The sequence below is a fragment of the Haemorhous mexicanus genome, chromosome 24 (genome assembly GCF_027477595.1).
Source record: "Haemorhous mexicanus isolate bHaeMex1 chromosome 24, bHaeMex1.pri, whole genome shotgun sequence".
Taxonomy (NCBI): domain Eukaryota; kingdom Metazoa; phylum Chordata; class Aves; order Passeriformes; family Fringillidae; genus Haemorhous; species Haemorhous mexicanus.
Window position 1 is genome coordinate 3,064,541 of NC_082364.1, and position 24,335 is coordinate 3,088,875.

At 51.3% G+C, this 24,335-nt stretch overlaps 1 protein-coding gene across 5 annotated transcripts in view; it reads right to left on the bottom strand.

The window, feature by feature from the left end:
- LOC132338024 (opioid-binding protein/cell adhesion molecule homolog) overlaps positions 1-24,335 on the bottom strand; it is a 295,262-nt gene that overhangs the window by 84,045 nt on the left and 186,882 nt on the right. For 2 of the 5 annotated variants that reach the window (XM_059867156.1, XM_059867155.1), the window contains exon 2: positions 22,265-22,349. In XM_059867156.1, the coding sequence (XP_059723139.1) occupies positions 22,265-22,349 (85 nt within the window). Of the gene's footprint in view, positions 1-22,264; positions 23,039-24,335 lie in introns of those variants that run through there. The other 3 variants (XM_059867157.1, XM_059867154.1, XM_059867153.1) reach the window with 3 other exon arrangements.

A 24,335-nucleotide genomic window follows, 5' to 3' on the forward strand; every position in this document is an offset into this window, starting at 1 on the left:
CTGCAAACAGGGAGCCTGGGGGCTCATTCTGCTGGTCACATCCCACTGGGAGGTCCTCGGAATGGTCTGGGAAGCGCAGCAACAATGACAACACGGGGGCACCACGAGGCTTTTCAGACATCTCCAGGGGACAGAGCATTGCTCCACTCCCTACTCCTGCAGCTCCCAGGAAAATATTCTCCAGCTCTGCTGTGAGAAGGACGGACACGAGTGGGATTTATCACCTGACACACTGGGAAGAAAAGCCAGTCCAAACTCAGCTGAGCACAGAGGTTTTGCCTCAGCCTGGGCTTGCGAGGGACATGACCTTTCTGAAAACTCTGGTTATTTATTTTGATAATCCTTTTGTTGGGATAAACGCTTTGCTCTTGCCACAGCCTCAAGGTCATGGGAGTTAATGAGGAGAGGAGAAAGGCCAAGTGAATGGGATCTGTCCTTTGCAACTGAAGGCATTAGTGAATGAGAGGTGAAATGAGGGGGCTGGACTCGTTCTCCTCTGCTTTTCACTCAAAAAAAGCCAACAACAGCAACACAGCTGCAAAAGAAGTCTCTCTTTCTATCCCTTCTTTATTCTTTTTTCCCATTGCTGCCCTCATTACTCTTCCCTAGGTGGTACCACCACCTCCATACTGCAATCTGTTTCTCATAAGCTGCACCCTGATGGGAAGGGAAGAGGTTGATATCCATGCCCTGCACCCTTACACAAACACCCCCAAGTTACCAGGGCACAGTCCTGCCCCCTCCAAGGACCCCACATCCATATACAGACCTTAACACTGAGGTGGCCTTAGAGCTGAGCAAAGGGGTGGAGGGGAATCTGCCAACCCCTCCCTGCTTGGATACAGCCATTTTGGTGCAGAGATCTGCAAGAAGAATATTAAGCTTGGTCTGAATGCAGCAGCCTCGCTCAAGATTTATGAAGGATGAAGGAAGGAAGATTCTGAGGCAAAGCATCATCTCAAAAATAACTGCCGAGTCCTAGCGGGTATAAAAGATCTGTCCATAAACCAGTTTGTCATCACCAGTCAATAAAAATTCAAGCCATGGGAGGAGGAGGCAATAGCCGAGGTCCCTCTCCTGCCACTCTGCCCTTGTGTGATCCTGGCTGGATCACCTGCACACACAGGTGGGCAAAGGCAAGTCCATCCTCAGCCTGGCTCCCAATGCACATCCCCTGCCCCAGAGTCTCAAGGTGGGCATGGTTACACCCAGTCAGGATCTGATGGCCAGCCAGGACCAGGGAAGCAGGATTAGCATGAGAGGAAATGACCTCACAGTCAGCAGGGGAGGGGTAGGTTGGATATTAGGAAAGAGTTCTCCATGGAAAGGGTTTTCAAGCACTGGCACAGACTGCCCAGGGCAGTGGTGGGACTTAAAAGATGTGCAGATTGGCCCTTGGGGACATGGGTTAGTGGTGGGTTTGGCAGTGCTGGGGAATGGTTGAACTTGATGATTTTAGAGGGCTTTTCCAACAGAAATGATTCTGTTATTTAAGGCAGAAGGATGGAGTCACACCTACAAAACCCATCTGGGGCATGGTGTCAGCACCAAACCCAAGTGCTGGTACCTATGAGATGTCCAGGAGGACCCTGCTTCTCTCTGCCACCTACTGCTAACACTTCAGCCATGTTCTAAGCCAGAGAGAGAGAGAGAGGGGAGGATCTGCTGCCCACTCAGGTGACCCCTCTGGGGCAAAGCCTCCTGGCCACAAGCTATATCCAGGCAGAGCTGCCCAAGGCACAGGAAGAGGCTCTTTGATGAGCTGCACCAAGCTGAAGGCAGTTGGCAAGCAGAACAAACCATTGCTGTGATAAAATCTGTCCTTAAAGAGCTTGGTGCCTTTTCTTTCTTTTCTGCGGGTTTTTTAAGGCTGCCTGATGCAAAGGAAAACACCCCAGCTGGTAAAAGATGAAGGAAACTTCTCTCATCACCTTTCCCATCACAGGCAGCCCAGACACTTCTGGAACCTGGCAGCCCTGGAGCCTTCACATCTGATTTCCCTGTGCCGCTCGTTCAAAGACGGGACATCCCCGGGAGGCGACGCCGGATCAGCCGCCAAGGGCTGACGGCAGCAGAAAGGGAAGTGCCAAAGCTGGGAAGGATCTGTCAGAGTTCTCCAGGCTCTCATCCAGCTGGGGCAGGCCTGTTGCTTTGCTGTAATTCTCCAGTGCTCTATCAAATCAAGTTTTAAATAGCTCAGGTGATGGAGAGGACTGTGGCGGCTTCAAGTTCTCTCCAATGGGAGGATTTCCTCCTCTTCAAAATAATTTATTCCCTAAGGGAACATCTCGTGCTAGCTTTTGCCCACTTTCCTCATTTTCCAACCTGATGGTTCATGTCCCTCTACCCCATTCTCCTGCAGTGTCCCTTGCCAAACTCCTTTGCCCATCAAGGTATGGACACAACCCCAGTGCTACCAAGCCAGTCAGAGTCAGCACACCCAGAGAAGCAGGAGCAGCACCAAAAGGGGGAGAAAAACCCCAGTGCTACCAAGCCCCAGCCATAAATTCAATTATTTGGATGCTTCTCTGCTGGAATAAAAAGGAACATTCAGGGATATTACTGAGGTTAATTATAGCCACCAAGAACTGTGTGTGACCAAGCACACCAGCCATGTGTGTCCTTGCTTCTTCTCCATCTCACCAGGTTTTTCATTCCCTGAACCTTCTGGCTAAAAAAAAAAAAATTAATAAAAAGCACCTCGCCATCCCTTCTCATTACTAATCATTCCCATCAGCCTCCCAGGAAGCACTCTGGGGCCACTTGACCATTAACAGGGTAGTAAATGCAAGGCAGAGGAGGATGTATTAATATCTAATAAGAGTGATAGATGATCTGAGCCACTCGGGCACTCCAGCTCAGGTACTCGTGGCAGGTACTGGAGCTAATTTAAAATAATAATAATAATAACAACAATAATGGCAGCAGCAGCTGCCTTCATTTTCCAAGTCAATTGATTCCTCAGCAGGAATGCCATCTTGACAGATTTATTTTGATCGAATTGTCTAATTGAATACAGTTCTTGTTTCCCTTCACTTTGTGACCTTTCACGCCTGTGAAATAAATGCAATTTGGAGAATTATTCCTCAGCATCAAACTCAGCTTCTCCAGGGCTGGGGAGCCTGCCTTCTATCACCAGTTTGCCAACAAAACACTATCAAAGGATGCCAATGCAAAGGAGGTGCCCAGGCTTGGGCACTCTGCCAGTATTTCATTTCCACTTCCACTTTAAAAAATGTTTAATAAAAAAAACCAACAACTATAGGAGGTTTGCAAGAAGCACAATCAAACATCCTGGCTGTTTGGGAAGATTTTATTTTCTGCCTATTCAGGTCCCTAACATTTACTGTACCATAGCTCCTTCCAGTTTAATGGAAGAAGATTTGCTCCCAGTCCTACGATGCTGCTGGAATAAGATGTACCAAGCTCTTCCCTTCATCCAGCAGAGACACGGGTTCCAACCCCCACCAGCCATTCATCCAAATTCACCTCCTCCCCAGGCCCTCCCAGCTCCTGCCTGGGATGCTCTTATGTGCCAGATACGAGATGATGCTTCCCATAAATTTCACAAGAACAAGTATCAAAGATTAAAAATAACTAAGCCACGTCCCTCGCAGACAAACGCGCCGTCTGCGCACCAAGAGAGGTCCTGGTGAGAAGAGTTGCAGCTGAATCTTTTATAATAATATCAATCAATATTAAAAATGAATGGCCTGCTCAATTTTTAAAGCATCTTAAATTAATCTTTAAACACAACTATTTTGCTTAAACCAAAGGCTTTTGGTAGTCTGAGAATGGTATTTCCATCTGCTCCCTCGGGCTTGTGCCAGGTACTAGAAGAGGTCTAATAAATAAGGAAGTAATATACATCCAGCACAATTCCCTTGAACCTCAAAAGGGGTAAAAAGCAGAATTTACTACTAAATTTGGTATTGACTTAGCTGCAAAAAACATCTTTATCAGTGCATTATGATAGGCCCTATGGAGACTATTAAACCTGCTAAATCCACTGGGTTTAGGCTGGATAACAAACCTAGCTGCTACCCCTGGAGATCAGGATGGTGCAGGACCACAGACCCACTTAGGCTGGAAAAGACCTCTCAGACTGAGTCCAGCCTGTGGCTGAACCCCACCTTGTCACCCAGCCCAGAGCACTGAGAGCCACCTCCAGGCCTTCCTTGGACACCTCCAGGGATGGGGACTCCACCACCTCCCTGAGCAGCCCATTCCAAGGTCTGACCACCATTTCTGTAAAAAAAATCCTTCTGATGTCTAATCTGAGCCTCTTTTGGCACAGTTGAGGCTGAAAAAGAGAGGAATGGGGGCACAGGAAAGGCATGGGACTACAGTGAAGTTGGGTCGAACCCATCTAATCCCCTCCAACAAATGCCTACCTAAACAAAATCAAAATTCGGACATTAGTCCCATGCTCCATGGCTGCCCCAAAATCTCAAGAGCTTTCCCTGCATGGGAAAAGCCACTGAGGCAGGCAGCAAGCTTCCCAGTGGCAGTGTTTTTAATATATTCAGGAGAATGTGGCATTTCTGATGGCAAGACTTCTGCCTCACTTGCCGTTTAATGTTAAGAGGCTTGTACAGTCAGCAGCGTTTAAAGAGTAATGACTGTTTTCATGGTAAATGCTCTGTTAAATAACCCAGGATTATTGTGTTGTGTTATTGCATATATAAAATGGCATTTCAAAAAAAATAATAATTGTTTTAGAGCTAATTGATGTTTTTAACCGGCTCTGTGCACGGAATTTTTATTCAGTGGAGGGTCGGGCTGCTGTCAGGAAGAGGCAGTAAAGGCAGGGAGGCTTTGACCTGCCAAACTCGCTCTGTCTGGGCTTTGTATGGTTCAGGTGCTGCTTGTGGTCGAGCATCAGGAGAAGATCCAAGCTCTCTGCTGTAAAATGCAAGATTTAGCCACAGGCAGGCACCTCTGCATCCCAAACCTGAGTGTGCACCCACGGCTGGAGCATCCCTTGTCCACACCTGGTCAGTGTGACACCAGAGATCCACCCTGCCAGCAGCACCCCTGCCTCCAGTCTGGAAATCTCCTCCTCTCAACCGCCCAGCTTTGGTCAGTTATCCATGTGCTGACACTTCAGAGCCACCCAAATCTCCCTGAGGGGTGACACATCCCCCTCCCCTGTTCCCCAGTGTTATTTCTGCAGACAGCAAGGGAGAACCGCCCTAATGCTCAGGCTGATGAATCACTGATGAGCAATCCTGCTGCTGGAGTTTAACTCTGATCATGCCAGAAGGGATTAGGATGGCTCAGCTCCTTCCCTGCACCCACTTCCCACAAGGGCACTGTCCTTGCCACATGTTCAGTAAAGCCACCACTGCCATTTCTCCCATCACACAATGATTTTGGCACCCACCACAGCCCTGCCCTGCTGAGCTGAGCACAAACATTCAGTGACCTTGTGGCTGCTGAGAGCCCAAACCCTGTTTACATCCCTCAGAGTCCATGGGTGCTTCAGGCCTCAATCCAAGGGTGGGGAAGTGCTCCTGCCTCTCCAACCTGGAGACTCTGAGCTCCTCTGACAGCAGCTGCCTTGCTGACCCCTGAATGGAGACTCACAGGGCACTGCAGCAGTCAGAAGCACTGGCATGTCCTGAAGCTTCAGAGAGGCAGTGATTCTGGGGATGTGCAGTTAATTATAGGAGCTCTGGGAGCTGCTGGAAGGGAGAGCAGGGCCATCAGAGCCCACAGCTAAAAGCCTCAACCATCTCCTAAGATCCTTGAGCCCACACATGGGCCCAGTGCCAGTGTCCTCAGTTCACAGGGTGAGAGCAGGGGGTGACACACACCTCCCAAAGAGACCCGGGGTGTCACGGAGTGTCATCCCTTGCAATCTGGCAGTTCATTAACTCAGAAGAGTCCCCAGCATCTTTCCTCTGCACCATGAACCACCTCACAACAGCTCATAACAAACCAGAGACCCGTAGTGCAGAGGCCAAAAGCCACCAGCTCTGAATCATCACAGGGAAGGAGGGATGAAAGCCACCATGGTGCCCCAGACCCTGGCAGCAGCAGGGAGCAGGTCAAAGGAAAACGTTCAAATGAAGCACAAGATGAGGTTTGCAGATGGGCAGGGAGGAAAGCTCTGCACTCCTCCAGCACGGGAAGGACAGCACAAAAATAATTGGGCTGAAATATCTAAGGGAAGACTGCCCAGAGAAGGAGAGCTCAAGACCATGAGCCTGCTGGTTTGAAGTTGTTCCTCATTTTCAGAAGTCAATCCCGGGCCTGTCTTTGCTGAGCCATCAGCACTCAGGGTGGATCCTATGGACAATCCCAGACCTGGCCAAACTCACCCTGTAGTAAGAGTTGCCACCTTCTGCTACAGCTTTTTCCAACCCCCAAAGACAAGCTTGATCTGATCTGGGAGACCACATCTTGCTGTAGGAATCACAGAGAGGTGACAGGAGTCATCCCCTTTCTCAGCATCACTCCATGCTCCGCTCACGTCCTGTGATGCTACAGCAGCTGCACAGCCCAGGAGGTGCTGGTTAAATGCAGCTCTGTGTGTTCAGCAGTGCCAATAATATTGCTGGCTGCACACACATACTCTATAAAACAAGATACAGACGTGAGAACCTGAGGCCAAAACAGTCTCACCATCATTTTCTCCCAACCCCACCCTCTGCAAAAGCCAGAGAATCATGTCCCTCAGACAGGACATCTCCTCAGTTCATTCTTTCCTTCTTTAGAGAGAGCCTTTTCCAGGTCCTGGGGCTCTGTCTGAACCCTCTCCCTCCCTTGGAGGCACCTGGATCCCAGAAGGACACTGCCCTGATGCGTTACATCTCATTACTGCGACCTCAATGTCTCTCCACGTCTCCCTCTCCCTTCAGCATCTGTCTCCACGGTACCCAAGTGCCTCAGATGAGTAGAAAAGTCCCTTTGTGTGTTTTCCCAACCCTTGGCTGTACAAGTACCGTTTAATCAAGCTCAGTAATGAAGGCAGAAATGAGCCAGAACAGGCTGTGCTGCCACAGGCAGGATCAGCACAGACTTTGAATCAGAGGTGGGGGCTGACCCTGCTACCCTCAGGTGACAAAGGGGACAGGAGCAGCAGTGGGGTCGGGCACCTCTGTGATGTTCCAAAGGATCCAAGCAGCCTCAAAGTTTCAAACAGCCCATGGGCACATCAGCTATAATGCAAGTGCATGTGGTAAATCCCAGATCTGTTCCTACACATTAACACTGTGGGATATTTAATTCTCCAAGGTTCCCAGGCTCGAGTTTAACCCTCCATAAAAGCAACACTCGCCTCAGGACCCCTAAAAGATATTTAGGGCACAAAGTCTGTGCTTTGGAGTGTACTCCTGCCTGGCACTGCAAGCCCAGATGCTGCTGCCAGCTCCCAGGCTCACTTCTGAACATGGTGCCTACTCTCCAAGCTTGGCTTTCTCCCTCTCTCCAGGATGCTCCTCGCACGGATGCTGTCACCATGTGCTTTAATTAGCACTTCCCTCCAGCCTGGCCAACTCCCGCTTCCAGCATTTGTAAGATGACTTCCCCATCTGTAAATCAAGCATCAGAAGACATCTCTCCCTCCCACACCATCCCTGACATGAGTTCTGCCCTGCAGAGCATCCACCAGATGCTTTGATGGGAGTCACACACCTGATGGAAGTGCTTGGGACACACAGCTTTCCTAAACCTGGCTCTCCATGTCAACTCCCACCACTTGTTGCTTTTCCCTCTCTGCTCAAATCTGCCAGTCCTGGAAATGGCACTGCATGAAGACCTCACCTTGAACAGAGCTGGAGTGCATGTGTGGAGCTGTAGGAACACGGTTCAAGGTGTGCAACCACGATCTGAGATCATCTTAGAAAAGCCACAACGCAAATAAAAGGCACTTCAAAACACAGAATCTCAGAATAATGTGGGTTGTGAAGGGATTTAAAACTCATCTTGTTCTAAGCCCTGCCATGGGCAGGGTACTTTCCACTACCCCAAGTCGCTCAAATAATCTGTAATTTAACTAATCAAAATACAGGGGGTCTGTTCACCCCCTCATGGTCTGGAACTCTTCAGAGTGATTAACCATTAGTATCACTAGTAGGCAATTACTATTTCCCCCTACTCAAGGGGAAGGAGAAACACATTTGCAGCCTGTGCTACACAAATGACTCCAAATAACTTTTATTTCTTGGAAGAGCACGTTCATGATCCTGCTGCTGACATAAAACTCCCTGCAAGCTGTTCTGGGCAGGGATTGTCTCTGTGCTAAACACTCACACAGTGCCTGTCCCAGCCTCCAGGCCCTACTACAATATAAATAATGACAATCCCTCACTCAGCAATACAATGAAACACTTGCACGGTATTAAAAATTATTTAAAATTCATACCTACATTGGGAAATTATTCAGTAAACTCTAATTACTTATCAAAAGCAACGATGATAGTTTTAAGGAGAAGGAGTGCCCATAAATACAGAACCATAAATAAACTGCTTCTCGGTAGCACGAATTAATTTGTATTTAATTGCTAGAAATTGCTATCAATTACTAAACATTCCTTGCAGAATAGGCAAATTCTTTTAAGAACAATTTCAATTGCTAATTGACAGTCTTTTTTTTTTTTTTAACTTTTCCTCTTTCTCATTCCTGTTTCTGCCAGCTGCAGGAGACCTCCCAGCCAGTGAGGTTCTGCACTTTTGGGGGCAGAGAGAGACCTGTGAGGAGCCAAGGAGCTGCTCAGGCTTCAGGGGGTTTTACCACTGTATAACCCTGAAGAGACAGGGAAACCAGGGCTGAGAAACATCCCTGACACAGCAGGGAGAGTGATTCCTTGCAAAGGATTGAAAGGAGGGAACTGAGAGCTGAAGTTACACATCCATCACGCATCTAGGGAGACAAACAGCTCCCAGGGACTGTATCTCCCCTGAATGCCACAGCAAAGCCATGGCAGATGCTGAGGGAGGCTCTCTGTGCCCCACTGCTCCTCTCCAGAGGCAGACCCTGCCCTCCTGCAGGAGGATGGTCCCACTCCTGCCGTGTGGCAGGACACGAGCCCAGCCGCACGCCTGGCTGCCGCTTGCCGCCTCTCCACGCTGAACAGCCCTGCTATCGCTCCTGACTCATTTTCTGGTGTTTTCTGCTTTGCTGTTGGCATAACATCCCATCAGCACAGTTAATTACATCCACGCTGAGTGTGAAGGACAGGCTGAGTCTCGCAAGGAGCCGGCGGCTGTGCAATCCTTCCTGCTGCTCTCGCAAAACAGCTTCCATGGATGCTGACAAACCGCGGCGCGGGGCTGCCATGTGCGAGACGGCCGCTCCCGGGGGAACTCCTCCCTGCAACGCCAGGATTTGGGATTGCTCTCACCCCCACACCCCTCCAGATCCCCCCAGTGTCCCTGCTGTGAGCTCAGACTTGTGGCTGCAAACACCTTGTGCTGGGGATGTCCCATCCCTGGAAATGTCCAAGGCCAGGCTGGAGCAAACTGGAATAGTGGAAGGTGTCCCTGCCCATGGGACATGAAATGAGCTTTAAAGTCCCTTCCAACCCAAACCATTCTGGAACGCTCTGATCTCCCTGACCCTCACTGCCCAAACAGAGGCTACAAGGACTCCCAGAAAAGTTTGCACAAAGCACAAAATGCAGAAGAAACATCTGCCCTCTGTCTGCAGAGAAAGCCCCAGCACAAAAAGCCCTGCTCCCACACAAACCCACCCTGCTGGTGGAGGCACTTGTACATCCATGGGTGAGAGCAGGCTGGAAGCAGAGGAGAGTGCTGGGAAGAGCTGCTCACATCTACAGCTCGATTAAAGAGAGACCCAGGGTCTCCAGGACTGTCAATCCAACACCCAGGCACCGCTCCATCACCGTCCCCCCAGGAGCGGGCTGACAGTCACAGGGAGCCATGTGCCAGCCATGACAAGCAAAGCAAGTGACACACACATCTCCTGCTTACAATAACAGCCCTTCCGTGTCTAATCCATCATATTCGATGCAGATCTCTTACCCTGAAGTGTTGTCAATGAGGATTTAATTTAGTGCTAATTAGACAAATATTGCATGTTGAACAGCCATTGATTATTAAGAGACAGGGAGCGTGGCTTGGCTCAGCAGTGTGCATGGACACGCTGGATTATATCTGGGATGAGACTGGGAAATGTCTTGCTGTTTCTAATCATCAGATAGTAATTAACATCCAATAACTTGTAACTTGGTTTATCATTATAGATTTAGGAAGGCAGTAATAGTACTGTATGCTAATTAAATATCAATTGATTATTTAAGGCATATAAAGATTTAGCAGCAAGGTAATAGATATACATAGTTGTTAAAGTTTCATATCCATCACACAGCATTCTCCTGTTCTATTAAGTTAGTGTTTAATGAGGAAGAGTGTTGTTACTCTAGGAAACTTTTGGATGGGAGTGTCCAAAATGTTTGGCAGCATGCAAGGTTTGGAGTTTCTCAAAGAAGCAAGAAGTGAGGAAATTCGGAGCCTCAGGTGAAGTGAGGTCAAGCAAGAGGTGGTGGCAGAGTCCAAGGCACTCCCAAACCTCTTATCTGACATTTTGCATCTCAACTTTCTCCTCAATACATGCAACTCCCACCCAAAAAGAAAGACAAGTTGTCAATTCCCTGTTGGAATAAAACTTTCAAACCCCAGCCCAGAACCTTCTGGAATCCCACCAGCCCACAGGGCAGCCTCATCCGACTGGAAGACATGCACAAGAAGCTGAAGTTTGGCACAAACTTCTCTAAATAATAATGGGAAAGAAATCAATAGAGCCCTGGCACCCCCTCTTGCATGGTACCTGCCCCAGAGCTGTGTCTCCTCCCCAGGATGGGGTCTGACCCTGTGCCCAGCACCAGAGGTTTGGGAGGGTTGGGAAGACTGAGCTCCCCCCCACATGAGAGATAAAAGCAGAGATGAGAGACAGAAGCCCAGGATCTAAAAGGGAAAAGATAAATGGCTTCTGAAGGAAAATAACCTGCTGGACTCCATGGGTTTGGCAGCACCCTGCTAAGTGCAGCATCAGTCTTGAAAACCGCTGCAAGCTCAGCAGCCGCAGGACAGAGCACAGGATTCTGTCAGGGCTTGTTCCCAGAGGGAGCCAAGGCCGAGGACTGTCTGGTTTTGGCCACCCTCGATGGCTCCCAGCTTGGGGAGGTGGGCTAGGAGAGAGATGTAGCAGGGAGAACACCTTTCAGTACACTGAGCTGCTTCCTGCAGACAGGCTGGCCCCGTCACTGATTTACCAGGCAATAAAAGCAAAATCAAGGAAAATGCCTCAACTGCACCCCTGAGAGTGTCCAGCCTCAGTTATAGAGTCTGGGCAGGCCCCAGCTGCCTCTTAAAAGCTTGTCTTGTACACAGTGAGTCTGACGTGACTGGGGAAGGGGTCCAGAGATGGCTGGCTCTGTGATGGGTGCTGGAGCATGACACCCACAGCAAGGAGAAGAGGAAAAGTGCTGCTGCTTGAGAACAGCACAAAAAAAGGCAGGAGGCAGCAGGATGAGGACAGCACCCATCCTGCAGAGGGCTGGAAAACCCCCTTGCATGGAAGGAAAATCAATACACTCCATCATGGACCTTCCCACTTGGGGCACCACAGGATGGGATCTAGAGCAAGACATCAGCAACTGCACACCTTTACTTCAGAAACCTCCAGAGTCCTTGGTGGCATCCCAAAATGCCAGTCCTGCAGCACAATGATGCGATGAACAGGCAGGCTCCTGCACAGGCAGATTCAGGGCATAAAGCCAGCTCCCCAAGCTCTCTGTGCCATCCAGCAGGATGTTACCAGCCTGCTGCAGCCTGAAACTACTGCAAAGGTGGCTTTTCCTACCAATTGGGAACGGATTTTAGACTGGGCTGGGTCTCAGAAGCAGAGAAGCACCTTAGAACTCCCAGCCTGCTTCCTTACAGCTGTCCCAGACAGTGATTTCCACCTCAGGCTTCCCACTCACTCACAGGCAGCAGCTCCAGCCTTGCCTGGGTCACCATCTGAGGCACCTCCTGCTTTCCCCCTGCCCACCAGGCTCCTTACTCCATGGTACAGATGAGATTCCATTTGTCTGACACAATTTCTCCTTGACAAACCTCTGCTGGCACAGTCTCTTGTCCATTCTAGCTGATCACAAATAATTTTGCTTGTTTGCTCCAGAGCATTGCCAGGATGGAAGATGAGCAATCTCCTAGAATAGTTTCTCTCACTTTTCTACACCAACCACTATATTTGTCCTTCCCCAGGGGTCTGGAGCATTCCCTGCCCTCTGGGATGAGCAGCAGCAGTCCTGACATCACTCCAGCCACTTCCCTGCAGAGCCAAGCAGGAACAGCATCAGCCCAGGCGATTTATACCAGAACTCCAGCAAGAGAGCTGAGCAAAGGCTGAGAGAAACCTCTCTTAAATAGTTTTGCAGTGGAGTTTACCCGAGCTGCAGCAGGCAACAAAGAAACGTCAAGAGCAATGAGACAAGGCAGGGGAGGCGTCGTAGCAGATAAAGGATTCTTCAGGTATGAGACAAAACCAGCTTTGGAAACCTCGCAGAAGTGAGTTTAAAGTCTCCAGAGGATATCAATTGAGAGTCTGTCACTTGGTGTCAGGATAACTTTCTGGACAGCTCTCGGAGCTTGTTAAGCTCTTGCTTGGGCTGCATTTGAGCTCTGGTGGCAGTGCTGTCTGCAAGCACCAGCACTGAAACCAGAGATGAAAAAGGTCTGCTGAGTCCACGCAGCTTTTCCATTATCTCTCCAAAATTCCCCACCACGACCTGCAACACCCCACCAGTGTCAGGCACGGGGAGCTCAGACAGGGTTGCTCCAAGACACAAGGAGGGGATGTGTCTAAGCGGGGACAACACTGCGAAATTGAGCGCCTCTCACCCCAGAAAAAGGGCTGGGGTGTCCCGAAGGGATTTGTGGGCACAGGGTGGGAAATGCAGGATGAGAATGCAGCAGCCCGTGCAGAAGCAGGTGGCCAAACCAGACGGTCGTAACTCTGTCTCAGCATCACAATCTATGGCTAGGGTAGGAAATAGCCACTTCCCCCACAGCAATCATTTCATCAAAAATCCTGCAAGACTCCTGCTGTTCCCACTAGCCCTGGATCCCTAACTTTAATTAAGTCCAAAGAGCCTTCCTGCAAGAACAAGGGAGGAGAGGGTGACTCAGACAGCGATGGGACCAGTCAGTGCAATTATCATACAGTTAAGAATATTAATTAAAAACAGCCCTCCCCCCAGTTAAAAAAAAAAAAAAAAGGCAAATGAATCAATTCTACTTAAAGGAATATATGGGGATGAGGAGAAGGAGCAGGGAGGGTGAGAGGGTGACGGAGACAGAGATGGGACGCGCTGTGAATGCTAAGAGCTTCCCACCGTGGCCGCTGCCGCAGTCAGCCCCAGGCCTGGCTGCTGCCAACAGTTACTCTGAGTCTCCTCAGAAATGGGCTCAATCTTTCCTTCTACCTGCTGCCGCATCAGAGCAACTCCTGTGATCACACAAAGGACTTTAAATCTTGGCTTTAACTGCCTTGATTGAATTAAATGCAACACCATGGTAAAGCAGGCTCCTCATTTCAGGTGCGAGCAAGGAGCCCTTGCTCTCCCGCTAACGGCACTCTCCCTCTCTCGGAAATGATGAGTTGCTCATGGGTTATGCTCTTTAAGAAAGGAAAAAAAGTCATCTGATAAAGTGGGTTATAAAACCGGTGGTGGTAATAAACGGAGAGCAAAGAGCCTGATGCAAGCCTGCAGAGAAGGCTGAACCTGCTGTAGGGACACAATATCTGAACCATGATTAATGCATGACCACGGGTGACAGCTCAGAGCAGCGCAGGTGCCACCCACGACACAGGGGACAAGAACAGCAGAGGGAAGTCACCCAGACACCAGAGCGAGGGTGTCAGGGGAGGATGATGAGTGACTGGCTCCCAAGTGTTGACGCTGAGGGAGTGGAGGTGCCTGGTAGGCACCTTCTGCTCAAGCACCTGCAGCCCTTCGGTGGAGATGCTTCCACCACTGTGATGCAGCTGGGATAAAACCTAGCCAAGGTTTCCAGGCAGGATCAACCAACTGGGATGGCCAACCATGACCTGCCAGCAATGCCCCCACAGGAACCCCAATGAGCAACATGCAGAGAAAGCTGTGACTCAGTAGCATTCTGCCACAACAGCCTCTTTGACTGTGGGCACCACATGGGACAGGCCATGGGCATGAGGGGACAAGGCCAAGCAGTGATATGATGAGGTGGGAACAGGCTTGCAGTGACTCCTGATCCTCCAACAAAGCTACTGTCCCATGAGTGAGAGCTGCAGGAAAAGGCATCTCAGGCACCTGGGTTAATGAGAGGGGAGGGAGGAGACACTGCAGGAAAGGACTCTGAGTGGAGAAAAGCTGATGACAGCACATCTCCCAATTCCTGCCTGAAACTCCCCAGGCCATGTCACTCTAAGCCAGTCCTGCAGGGACCAGCACCACCACAGACTTATCACAGAGGGTGGAGAAGAGCTCAGCTCCCTCCTCTCCTTCCATGTTCATCCTCCATTCTGGGACTCGCCTCTCAGTGAAACAGGGATAAAGAGGAGCACGCTCCTGTGGTTCCTATGAGCCTGACACAGAGCAGGATCTGTCACAAGAAGGTGCCCTGGGAACATAAACCATTTCTCTTTATCAGCCTCTATTATTATCGCATTAATGGAACCTTCACTGGCAGGATGGATGCTCAAGTGCCCAGGAAGCACTCCTGGCTCTTTCCTGCCCCTCCACGGGAGCAGGGCACTCTGCCGACAAATCCCCAGGAGAATTACGGCCGAGTTCCGGGCACAGACACGACTATCGGCTCCTTTTTATGAGCCTTCATTGTTATTACCACCTATTTCTTTTTACATTCCTGCCAAAATACCAAACATTAATCTCCCTTGCTCCCTGCAGGCAAAACATGGGTAATTGGATTTATATGGGTTAGAAATTTGTTAGATTTTTATATAAATATATATATACACACATGCACACATGCACACACAGGGAGAAGGTATAAAAAACCCAGTGAAGGGATACACTATCCCATTGGAGCTCAGGTACCAACTGGCTCAAGCCAAACCCCCACATTTCTGTGCTGGCTGCTGGGCTTTAATTTAGGAGCTCATCCCTCAAAGCTGAACTTCACACACTGAGAGTTACCAGTCGTGAATTTTTCTTTGGTGCACCCTTTGCAACGCCCTGGTTTTACCTTTACCCACTCCCTTCTTCCACCTGACATTTTTCTTTCCCCCTTCCCAACTTTTCTTTCACTTCTTCCACTTTCTCCCTTCTGGAGTCCCATTCCTCTTCTCTCCAGCTCCAGCCTGGAGGCGACACCACACACAAGCCTTGGCCCACCACGAGAAGGGAAAGCAAGATGTGTGACATGTCCTCAAGTGTCCCCACTCTGAACCCATCAGCACTGGAGATGGCACAAAGTACCTCATCAGCATCAGCACAATTTGCTGATCTTTTATAGGATGAGAAAAAAAATCTCAAATTTATAGCTTACACCACAACAGATGTTGTTCTCATTATCCTCCCCCTCCACAGAGAAACAGACTTGGAGACCCATTTGTATCCCAAGGAACAAGTCCATCAAGTGAGCATAGTCATGGAAACAACTCATTTTAAACAAATCTTGGGAAATATTCATAGGAAAACAGAAATATAAAATGTGAGTGTTTTGCACTGAAGAGCCGACCTTGAAGGGTTCTGTCGGGAAAGACAAGACCTACATATCAAATCCAACCTGCAGTAAACAACCCATTACAGGGTAAAAATTGTTGACAGGGGCTGTGGGGAAATTATTTTTCTCATTAAAAAAAAAAAAGAAGAAAAAACAGCACATCCTAACCCTCAAAGGCTGCTCACAAGGACAGAGGAAGAAGTGATAGTCACTGAATCAGATATTTCTTATGAACTGTCTGCTAGGCTGCAGTATCTAAAGATTATCACTTAAAACAATATGTCCAGCTGTTGTAAAAAGCATCCGTGGTTTTGGGCTGAGGAATGCAAGGAGAAGGCAAACTGTGAGAACAGTCAGGGGAACAGAGAAACTCTTTGGAAAGCAGGAATGTGAAAGACAGCCACTGTGCCCCCACTTGGTTTTGCAGCGTTAACACCTAATCCTGTTCCAGAAACAAAGCCCTGAGCTCCTGGAGGAGTGTGCGTGATCCAGGGGAAGGACAGCTATTACCAGGGAGTTTATTATCCTTGCAAAAAGATCTCTGTACCCTATAGTGCAGGATTACCAACAGTTCAGTCTCATCCCCGGGAGGTAAATATCACCACTTGGAAATATTTCTGCCTAGTGGAGCTTAAAAACTTAGCGTGGGGGGTGGGGTTTTTTTACGAGACAAGAGGATCTTCCCAGGGTTTGAATCCTGGCCCTGGGAGATGTGACAGTGAGGGTCCCCTCCTCCCTCTGCAGAGCCCCACCAGCTCGCTGTGCTCTCAAAACCAGCATTTTCTGCAGCAAACCCCCAGTGTTGTGGTTCCAGCCTGTGTCAGCAGGACTCCCCAGCACTCTGACACCGAGCCCAGCCCTGCACCCACATAAAACCTGCCTGGTGCTGGCTCAGCAGGAGAAGGGCTGGCACAGGCAGCAGCCCGAGCCTTGCTGGCTGAAGGTGAACTCCCCAAAGCCACCCCTGAATCTCCTCAAAGCCAGACTTGAATCTTCCCCTCGCACAGCAGGACAGTGCTCTTGGAGCAAGGACAACCAGTTCTGGGGACAACGAGCTGCAGGGAACACCAGACTCAGGGACAACGAACCATAGGGAACACCAACCTCAGGGACAACCAGCCTAGGAACAACCAGCCTCAGGAACAACCAGTGCTGAGGGCAACAAGCTGCAGGGAACACCAGCCTCAGGGACAACGAACCATAGGGAACACCAACCTCAGGGACAACCAGCCTAGGAACAACCAGCCTCAGGAACAACCAGTGTTGAGGGCAACAAGCTACAGGGAACACCAGCCTCAGGGACAACCAGCCTCAGGGACAATGAACCACAAGGAACACCAACCTCAGGGACAATAATCCCAGAACAACCAATCTCAGGGACAGTCAGCCACAGGGACAACAAACTGCAGGGAACACCAATCTCAGGAACAACCAACCTGAGGGACAATGAACCACAAGGAACATCAACCTCCCCCAGGGACAACCAGCCCAGGACCAACAAACATCAGTGACAACCAGCCTCTCACTGCACAACCCAAGAAGTGACCTCACACAAACCAGCCAGCCCTGATATGAGCTGAAGACCAATATTCAACCCACAGAAAAAGACACGAGGACTTAAAGCTCCCTCCAGCACATTCCTTCACTGATGCCAACAAGGACAATGGGGTGGCAGGGGCTGTGAGGCTGCTCCAGCCCCACCAAGGTGGGAAGGGGCACAGCCAGGGTACCAGCTCCATGGGCTCAGCATCTGCATTTTGGCAGCATCACTGGTACAGCAGGCTGGGGAGGAAGGAGCCCTCCTGCAACCCCCTGACCTTTCTCCAACCACCCTTGCAGTGGCTGCAATATTACAGCGAAATTAGCGGGCACTGTAATTACAACTATCAGGAGCAGATAAGACAAGTTAAATACCAGCTACCTAGGGAGAAATTATTATGCCAGCCAGGAGGATCCAAATGCCAGAATCCATGGCTGTAATTTCCCTGAGTCGCCAATTACAGCTCCGCCACGCAGAGAGCTCTACCTTGGAAACGGCAGGTATATATTTAGCTGCTCCAGAAAAGTTTTTGGGCAGGAGAGGGGGGGGAAGGAAGGGGCAGCAATGGAGCAAGTCCTCACTAATCTGCTCTGCGCTAATCCCCACGCTTTTAGCATTTGCACACAAAGAGCAGTGACTCTCTTCCTGCTCCCCAGCAAGGATTTAACAGCAGAGATGTGGATGCATTAACGCTTCTTTTCTCTGCCGGGTCCGTGGCTGCTGCTGCAGGGCGACAGGTGAGTGTCACAACCCCCATTAACAGGTAGGTACACGGAATATCAGCGGTTTGACTGTAAAAGAGGCAAAAAAAAAGTGATTTCCTGACTTCCCAGACCTGTGCCTGGAGACTGTGGTCCTGCCTCCTGCTCCTGCTGGTTGTATTTTACTGAGGTCTTGTTGCGTGCTGGAAAATAGACTGCGGTAGGTTATTACACCAAAAGAAAAAAAGAAGAATCAAAGCAGCATTGTCAGAAATAATTAAAACCATAATTGCAAAAATAAATGGAAGAACAGCATCTCATGATGTTTTATTCGGGCTTTTTATTTTTAATTGGAATTGTTCTCACACTTGCTAATTGACAGAATACAGCCAGGCACAGAGTCTGGGATGTGCATGAGCAAAGCTAGCCTGACTTCTTGGTCTCCTCCATGGACAGGCAGTAGGAGAGGCCATGGGTTCACCAGAAGCAGACAAGCCCAGGGGATTTGACTTGAAAATTTGCCCTTATATACAGAGATAAAGCAGCTCTGTATTATTTAGTTTGGAAAAAACCTAGTTGTACCTGCCTTAACATCACCTATGAGTACCCTAATGAGTATTCTATGAGTACTCTAATCATCACTGATAAACCACTGCTGCTGGGTCATTTTACAGATGGGGAAACTGAGGCTGAGTGCAACAGAGGGGCCTCCTTAAGTCCTGGTGTCCCTGTGGTGACAGCCATGGAGAAAACTCAGCACACCCCATCTCCCAGCTAATCCTTCCAACCTCTAAAACACACTCTCTCCCTTAAAAAAAAGCCCAACAATATTTCTTGAATATAGATAAAACTATAAAGCCTTGAAATTTTGAGCAGCTGGTGGGTGATGTCTTTATGAACTGTACTGATGGCTGCTGTAAAGGTTGGTTTGCTGGCGGCACAGCGGGACGATCCCATTTCCATCCCCATTTTAACACCGTGGGAATGTTTGCCACAGCTTCCCCTCTGGCTCATGGAAATGCTTCCACCACTGATGCAGCTGGGATAAGACCCAGCCAAAGTCTCCAGGCAGCATCAACCCATGGGGATTGGGCAGCCATGACCTGCCAGTGATGTTCCCACAGCAACCCTAGGACGTGCATCCAACGAGCAGCATGTGGAGAAAGCCAAGACTCAATGGCACTCTTCCCAAAAGAAGGAACTTAATCCTTGTTTCCACATCAAATCCCAGCTGAGATTAAAAAGTGACCATCTCTACCATCCCTGGTGGTTCCCATTGTGCTCCTTGGTCTGTTGCATGTTCCACACTGGTGGGGACATCAGGTACTCCTGCCATCTCAACACCTGAGCTTTGTGTTCCTGAGCAGGGAAGAGGCAGTTTGGTTTGATTTTTTACAGTGCACAGAGAATTTCCATACTGCCTTTAGTTCTCAGGAGAGGAAAGGTGCCTGACTATTATGGGAATTGTTTGTTCTTACAATAAAAAGGAGTGAATTACCAACAATCTCTGCTTAAAACGGAAATTATTTGTTGCTGATCTAAGATGACCTGCAAGTTGCCTGTAGATGGAGCCTGAGTTTCTGCAAGGATTATGCTGAGCCTCCCTCGGAAAAAGGGTGGAGAGCTGGAAATGGAAGCGCCCAAAATCCAATACAGGAAACCCACAGCAGCCTGAAAAGCCTCCAGGTTTCCTCCACCACTTTGACGTAGGTCCACTTACTCTCCCAGCTCCTTTCTGCAATGCAAGGGGTGGTTAAAGGTCTGATCTTGGAAAGCAAAGAGCTTCCACCAATCCTGCAGGAGCCAAGGAGATTTGCAGGCTCTGCCCATCTCACCACCAGGACGAGGGAGAGGACCTGGCCATCCAGACCTAGCAGGACTGGGGCTAATTCTGCAAAAGCTGCACACTGGAATTACATCTTCACTTTTTCCAAGCCCAACTCCTTGGTCTGAGCCCCAAGAAAAGTGCCACTTGCAGAGAGGACAGCAGAGGACACCACCACCTCCTCCTGTGGGTGCACAGGAGAAAGCACCATTTAGCAATTACACCACTCACTGGGAAAGACTTCCCAGGGCACTTTTCCCTGCCTGGATCTTCACAGAAAATCACAGCTTGCAAATAAACATCAGCCCCATCCTCAAGATGCTCCACCTTTGTCCTCCTGCCTTCAACCCTCCACTGATGCCACCTCTTTGGCTTGCTGTGTGCAATTCCCTGCCCATCTCCAGATCCCAAGGAAAGACAGAAAACTGCTTGCCACCCAGAGGCTGCAGAGGTGCAGCAGCAGGGAAACAGGGAGAAGAAGGAAAAGAAGGACCACTGGGAAACAGCAGTGCAAGAAAAGATGGAGCAGACTGGGAGCAAATGGGAGCTGGAGGCAGAAACCTGCCTGCAGCAGGGGAAAGCTGGACTTGAGGAGGAGAAGGGAGAGGGTAAGAGCATGTAAAAGATGCCCTGGAGAACCTGGGTAGGATCAGATGCCAAGGGGGAAATGGATAAAACCAGGTGCTTTTGGGGCAGGGGCTTCCCCTAAATGTCAGCACTTGGAGGATGCAGAGTTTCTTATGGGAAGGCTAAAGTCTCCCACCCAAGGCTGCTTCACAAACATCCCCTCTTGCAAACAGCACAAAAAAGGGGACAGAAGACAAGAAATTAAAAAAAAAAATAAATAAAAACGGAGATCCAAGTCAGCCCTCTGCTGGCAGCAGGCTCGGCTGGACGTGCAGGGGCTCCCCAGAGAGCAGGCACAGCCACCCATCCTGCTCTGACCAGCACTGCCTCCGAGAGCCCCAGAGCCACACTTCACTGCAGAGCAAGTTCCAACAGCGAGGAAAAGAGCACCAGGGCCAAAGGCACCTCTCTGGGGGACCGTCCTTCTTTAAACCGCCGTGCTCACACAGCTCAGGTTAATCATCATTGCAGTTCAGTTAGGGAGAGCACAAGGAGACAGCCCTCTGCTCTCCAGCTGTGCCACAGCCCCCAGGAACACGGGGTGATGACAAGCGTGTCCCAGCGGGCAGGAAAAGGGACAGCATCCCAAAGTCTGGCAGTGAGCGTGGTGGGAAGAGGGCAGACAGGCAACCAACACCTCCCTCCACAGCATGGAACCCACAGAGCCTCAGCCAGAGCCTGATTCTCAAAACCACCAAACACTTCTCCCTACAAAGCCCACCTCAGGCACGGAAACCCGCCCGGCCGCCCAGGTGAGCACAGCTCCCACTGCTCAAAGCAGCACCAGCTCCTCAGCCCTGCGCCGGCTCGGCTGCTCACGGAGAGCGTGCCAGGCTCTGCTTGTGCCATCCCCGTGCCTGGCTTTGGGAAGAGCAGCTGCTCTCTGCTGCAGCCCTGCTCCTCCGGGTCTGAGCGAGGGAGCCGCCAGCCTCGGGTGAGGGGCACACGCTGCTCGCTGGTGCAGGAAAAGCAGACAAACTCCTCCGAGCTCTCTTGCTCCACGCTCACGTCCCACCACCCCCGAGCTCCTTCCCCCAGTCCCACAGCTCCCGGATTAACCGGCTCGGGTCCTCCCGGGGCTGCCTGAAGCACGCACACCACGACCCAAAGACCCACTGCCGCCCCACTGCCCCCCAAAAAAAGGCTGGGCTGCTCCTCTGGCCGCGATGCCTGTGGAGAGCTGCTGTGCTACCTGAGCACAGCACCGCGTACACCTGTAACTCATTCAGGGAATGAAAGGGATGCTCGGCTGGGCTGTGCGGCACAGGAGTGACCCATCTGCATATCAGCCGCCTGTGTTTCTCCTACAGCAAACAGCGTAGGGGAAAGCATCCATCAGAATTCATAAGATGCACCCCTGGAGTAAAAGATTGATTTGATATTAACGGATTCGTGCAGAGACTATAAAGCGATCGAGGAAAACACTGACACCTCGGAGGCATCGCAGCCCTGGAAAGCCGCTGGCAGCGCAGGCTGGCACCGGTGCCGGGAGCACGGACCCCCCTCCCCTCCCACGCAGGCACAACTTTGGGATTTTCAGGCAGCACTAACTCACTGTCTGCCACCTAAACCCCTGCGCCGTCTCCTCGTCTGGCACCCGCAGCCCCCCCAGGAGGCTGCCAGCCCCGCGCTGCAGCCCGAAAAGCACCGGCGCATCCGTTCCTCCAAAACCGCTCGCACGGGGTGACCCCACCACGACGGGGACAAGCTTCCACCCGGAGTGTCCCCTGCCACCACGGGGACAAGCCCCTGGGACACGTGCAAAGTCTCCAGCTGGTCCCAGGACCCTCCGGCAGCCCCGCCGGGCACAGAGCATCCCCCAAAGCCGCAAGCAGGACCCCCCGACCCCCCAAGCCCCCGTCCAGCTGCTCCTACCTGAGCGTGGCGCTCTCCCCTTGCCGCACTGTCACGTTGTCCATGGCTTTGGGGAAGGTGGCATCTCCGCTGCGCACGGGCACTCCTGCGGGCACAAGGAAGAGCAGCCTGAGACAGAGGACGACCAGGCACCTCCAGGGCAGGGCCAAGCACCCACCGACCCCCATCCTGGGCAGCGGGGACTTTTCCAACAGGCAAAAAACACACCCGACAAGGCGAAAAGGGGGAAGGGGTGGGTGGAGAGGAGGGATGGGGGGGAGCAAAACCACCGGGGCGAGCGCTGCGGAGCTCCACGGAGATCAGGAGAGCCCCCGGCAAGGCTGGCTGCGAGCGCTGAGCCTGCCGAGCGGCATCGGAGGGAGTCCCGCTGTCCTCGGGCGAGGGAGGAGGACGGGAGGGCCGGGGGGAGGAGGAGGAAGAGGAGGAGAGAAGGTGCGGAGCACGAGATGAAGGTCACAGATGTGTGGCTGCTGGAGACGCTACTTTCAGCTGCAGCTGGGCAGGCGCTGCGGAGATCTGGCATCAAAAGTTTATAACCCACGGAGGAAACGTGAGTGTCTGTGAAAGGAAGGGGAGGGCGGCATCGGCACCGGGGGGACAGAGCGGGCCGGGGCTGGGCTGTTCTCCGGCTCTTGAGCTTTTGTTTAAATCACAGAGAGAAAGGAGAATTTAAAAAAAAATACAAAAAAATTTAAAATCCCAGTAAAGCTCCCCAAAATCCCGGTTCTGTCGCAAGATCGAAACTTCCCCGCGGAGCTGCAGGCGATGTCCCCGATGCTCCTCGGCTGTGTCCGGAGGGTCTCGGAGTCCCCGCGGGGCCGGTGGCTGCTCCGGCTGCGGCTCAGGCGAGCAGCGGTGCGGGGGGGATGCGGGGGGGCGGCGGCGACAGCAGCACCCCGGCCCCGGCCGGCAGCATCCCCGGGGTTGTCATGGCAGCGGCTCCAGCGCTGCCCGGCGCCTCGGCTCCCGCACGGCCCGAGCCCCGCACACGGGCGGGCGGGCGGGCGGCAGCGGGGCGGGATGCGCAGGAGGACACGCACATTAACCCCCGCCGCGCCGCGTTCTCGCACAGGGAGCGGGGCCGCCACCAGCCGAGGGACCCCCAACCCTTCACCCGCTTCAGCCCCGCTGCAGAGAGGGCTCTTCTCGCGCCACGCACCCCCGAGCTTGCCCTTAAGAGCAGCGGGTTGCCCAAACCCTCGCCCACCGCAGCATCTTTCCCTGCCTCCACCTGTTGATGCATATCCCTGTGGGGGACTGGCTCCCGTTCTCTCTCCCTGTGAGAAACAGGGTCCTGTCTTCACGTCCTTTCCCCATGGGATGGTGTAAGACAGCTCCAGAGCATCTCCTGTCCTGTCCCTGCTTCCTGTCACTGAGATCCTTGAATGAGGAAGCCCAAGGGCTTCCAACCCTGCCACTCACAACAGAGCATCACCAATAAATTTCAACAAATTTCCTCCTTTGGAAACATCCACAGACCGCCATTTATCTCCTCAAAGAGCAGCTGAAGGCACCAAGACCTTGGTGACCATCCAGACACACCTGTGTGTGCCCACAGAAGAAAACTAACCCTGCACTGCCAGTGTTCCTCACACAGCTCCTCAGCCCAAGCCAGGCTGGACCTTGGCTGGGTGCCTTCCTCCAAAGGACATCTGCCCCCTCTGCTGATGTAACCCAGGGAACCTGTCCCTTCCAGGGGCTGGAGGAGGGAAATAACCACCAACAAGGGAGTTTCAGCTAATTCAGGACCCCAAACACAGCTGTTAGAACTGATAAAGGGGTTTTGCAAGGGGTTTTCAGTGATCCCAAGCCAAATTTTCAGCAGAGCAGGTTCTTTGTATGTGACAGTGGGACTCAGTGACCCTAAACAGCCAGGAGCCATGGGCTGGCACTGCAGAGATGTCTGTTGGCACCCAGCACCAGCTCCAGCACCAGAGGGATGCTCGCTGCAGCCTGGGTAAATAGGGCAGTCTGGGAGCCCAGGGAAGCACTGAGAAAAGCAGGGCTGAGTTTTCCATCAGAAAGCTCTTCAGCTGCTGAGAAGTTGCCTTAACCCTGAATGTGCAGTTTG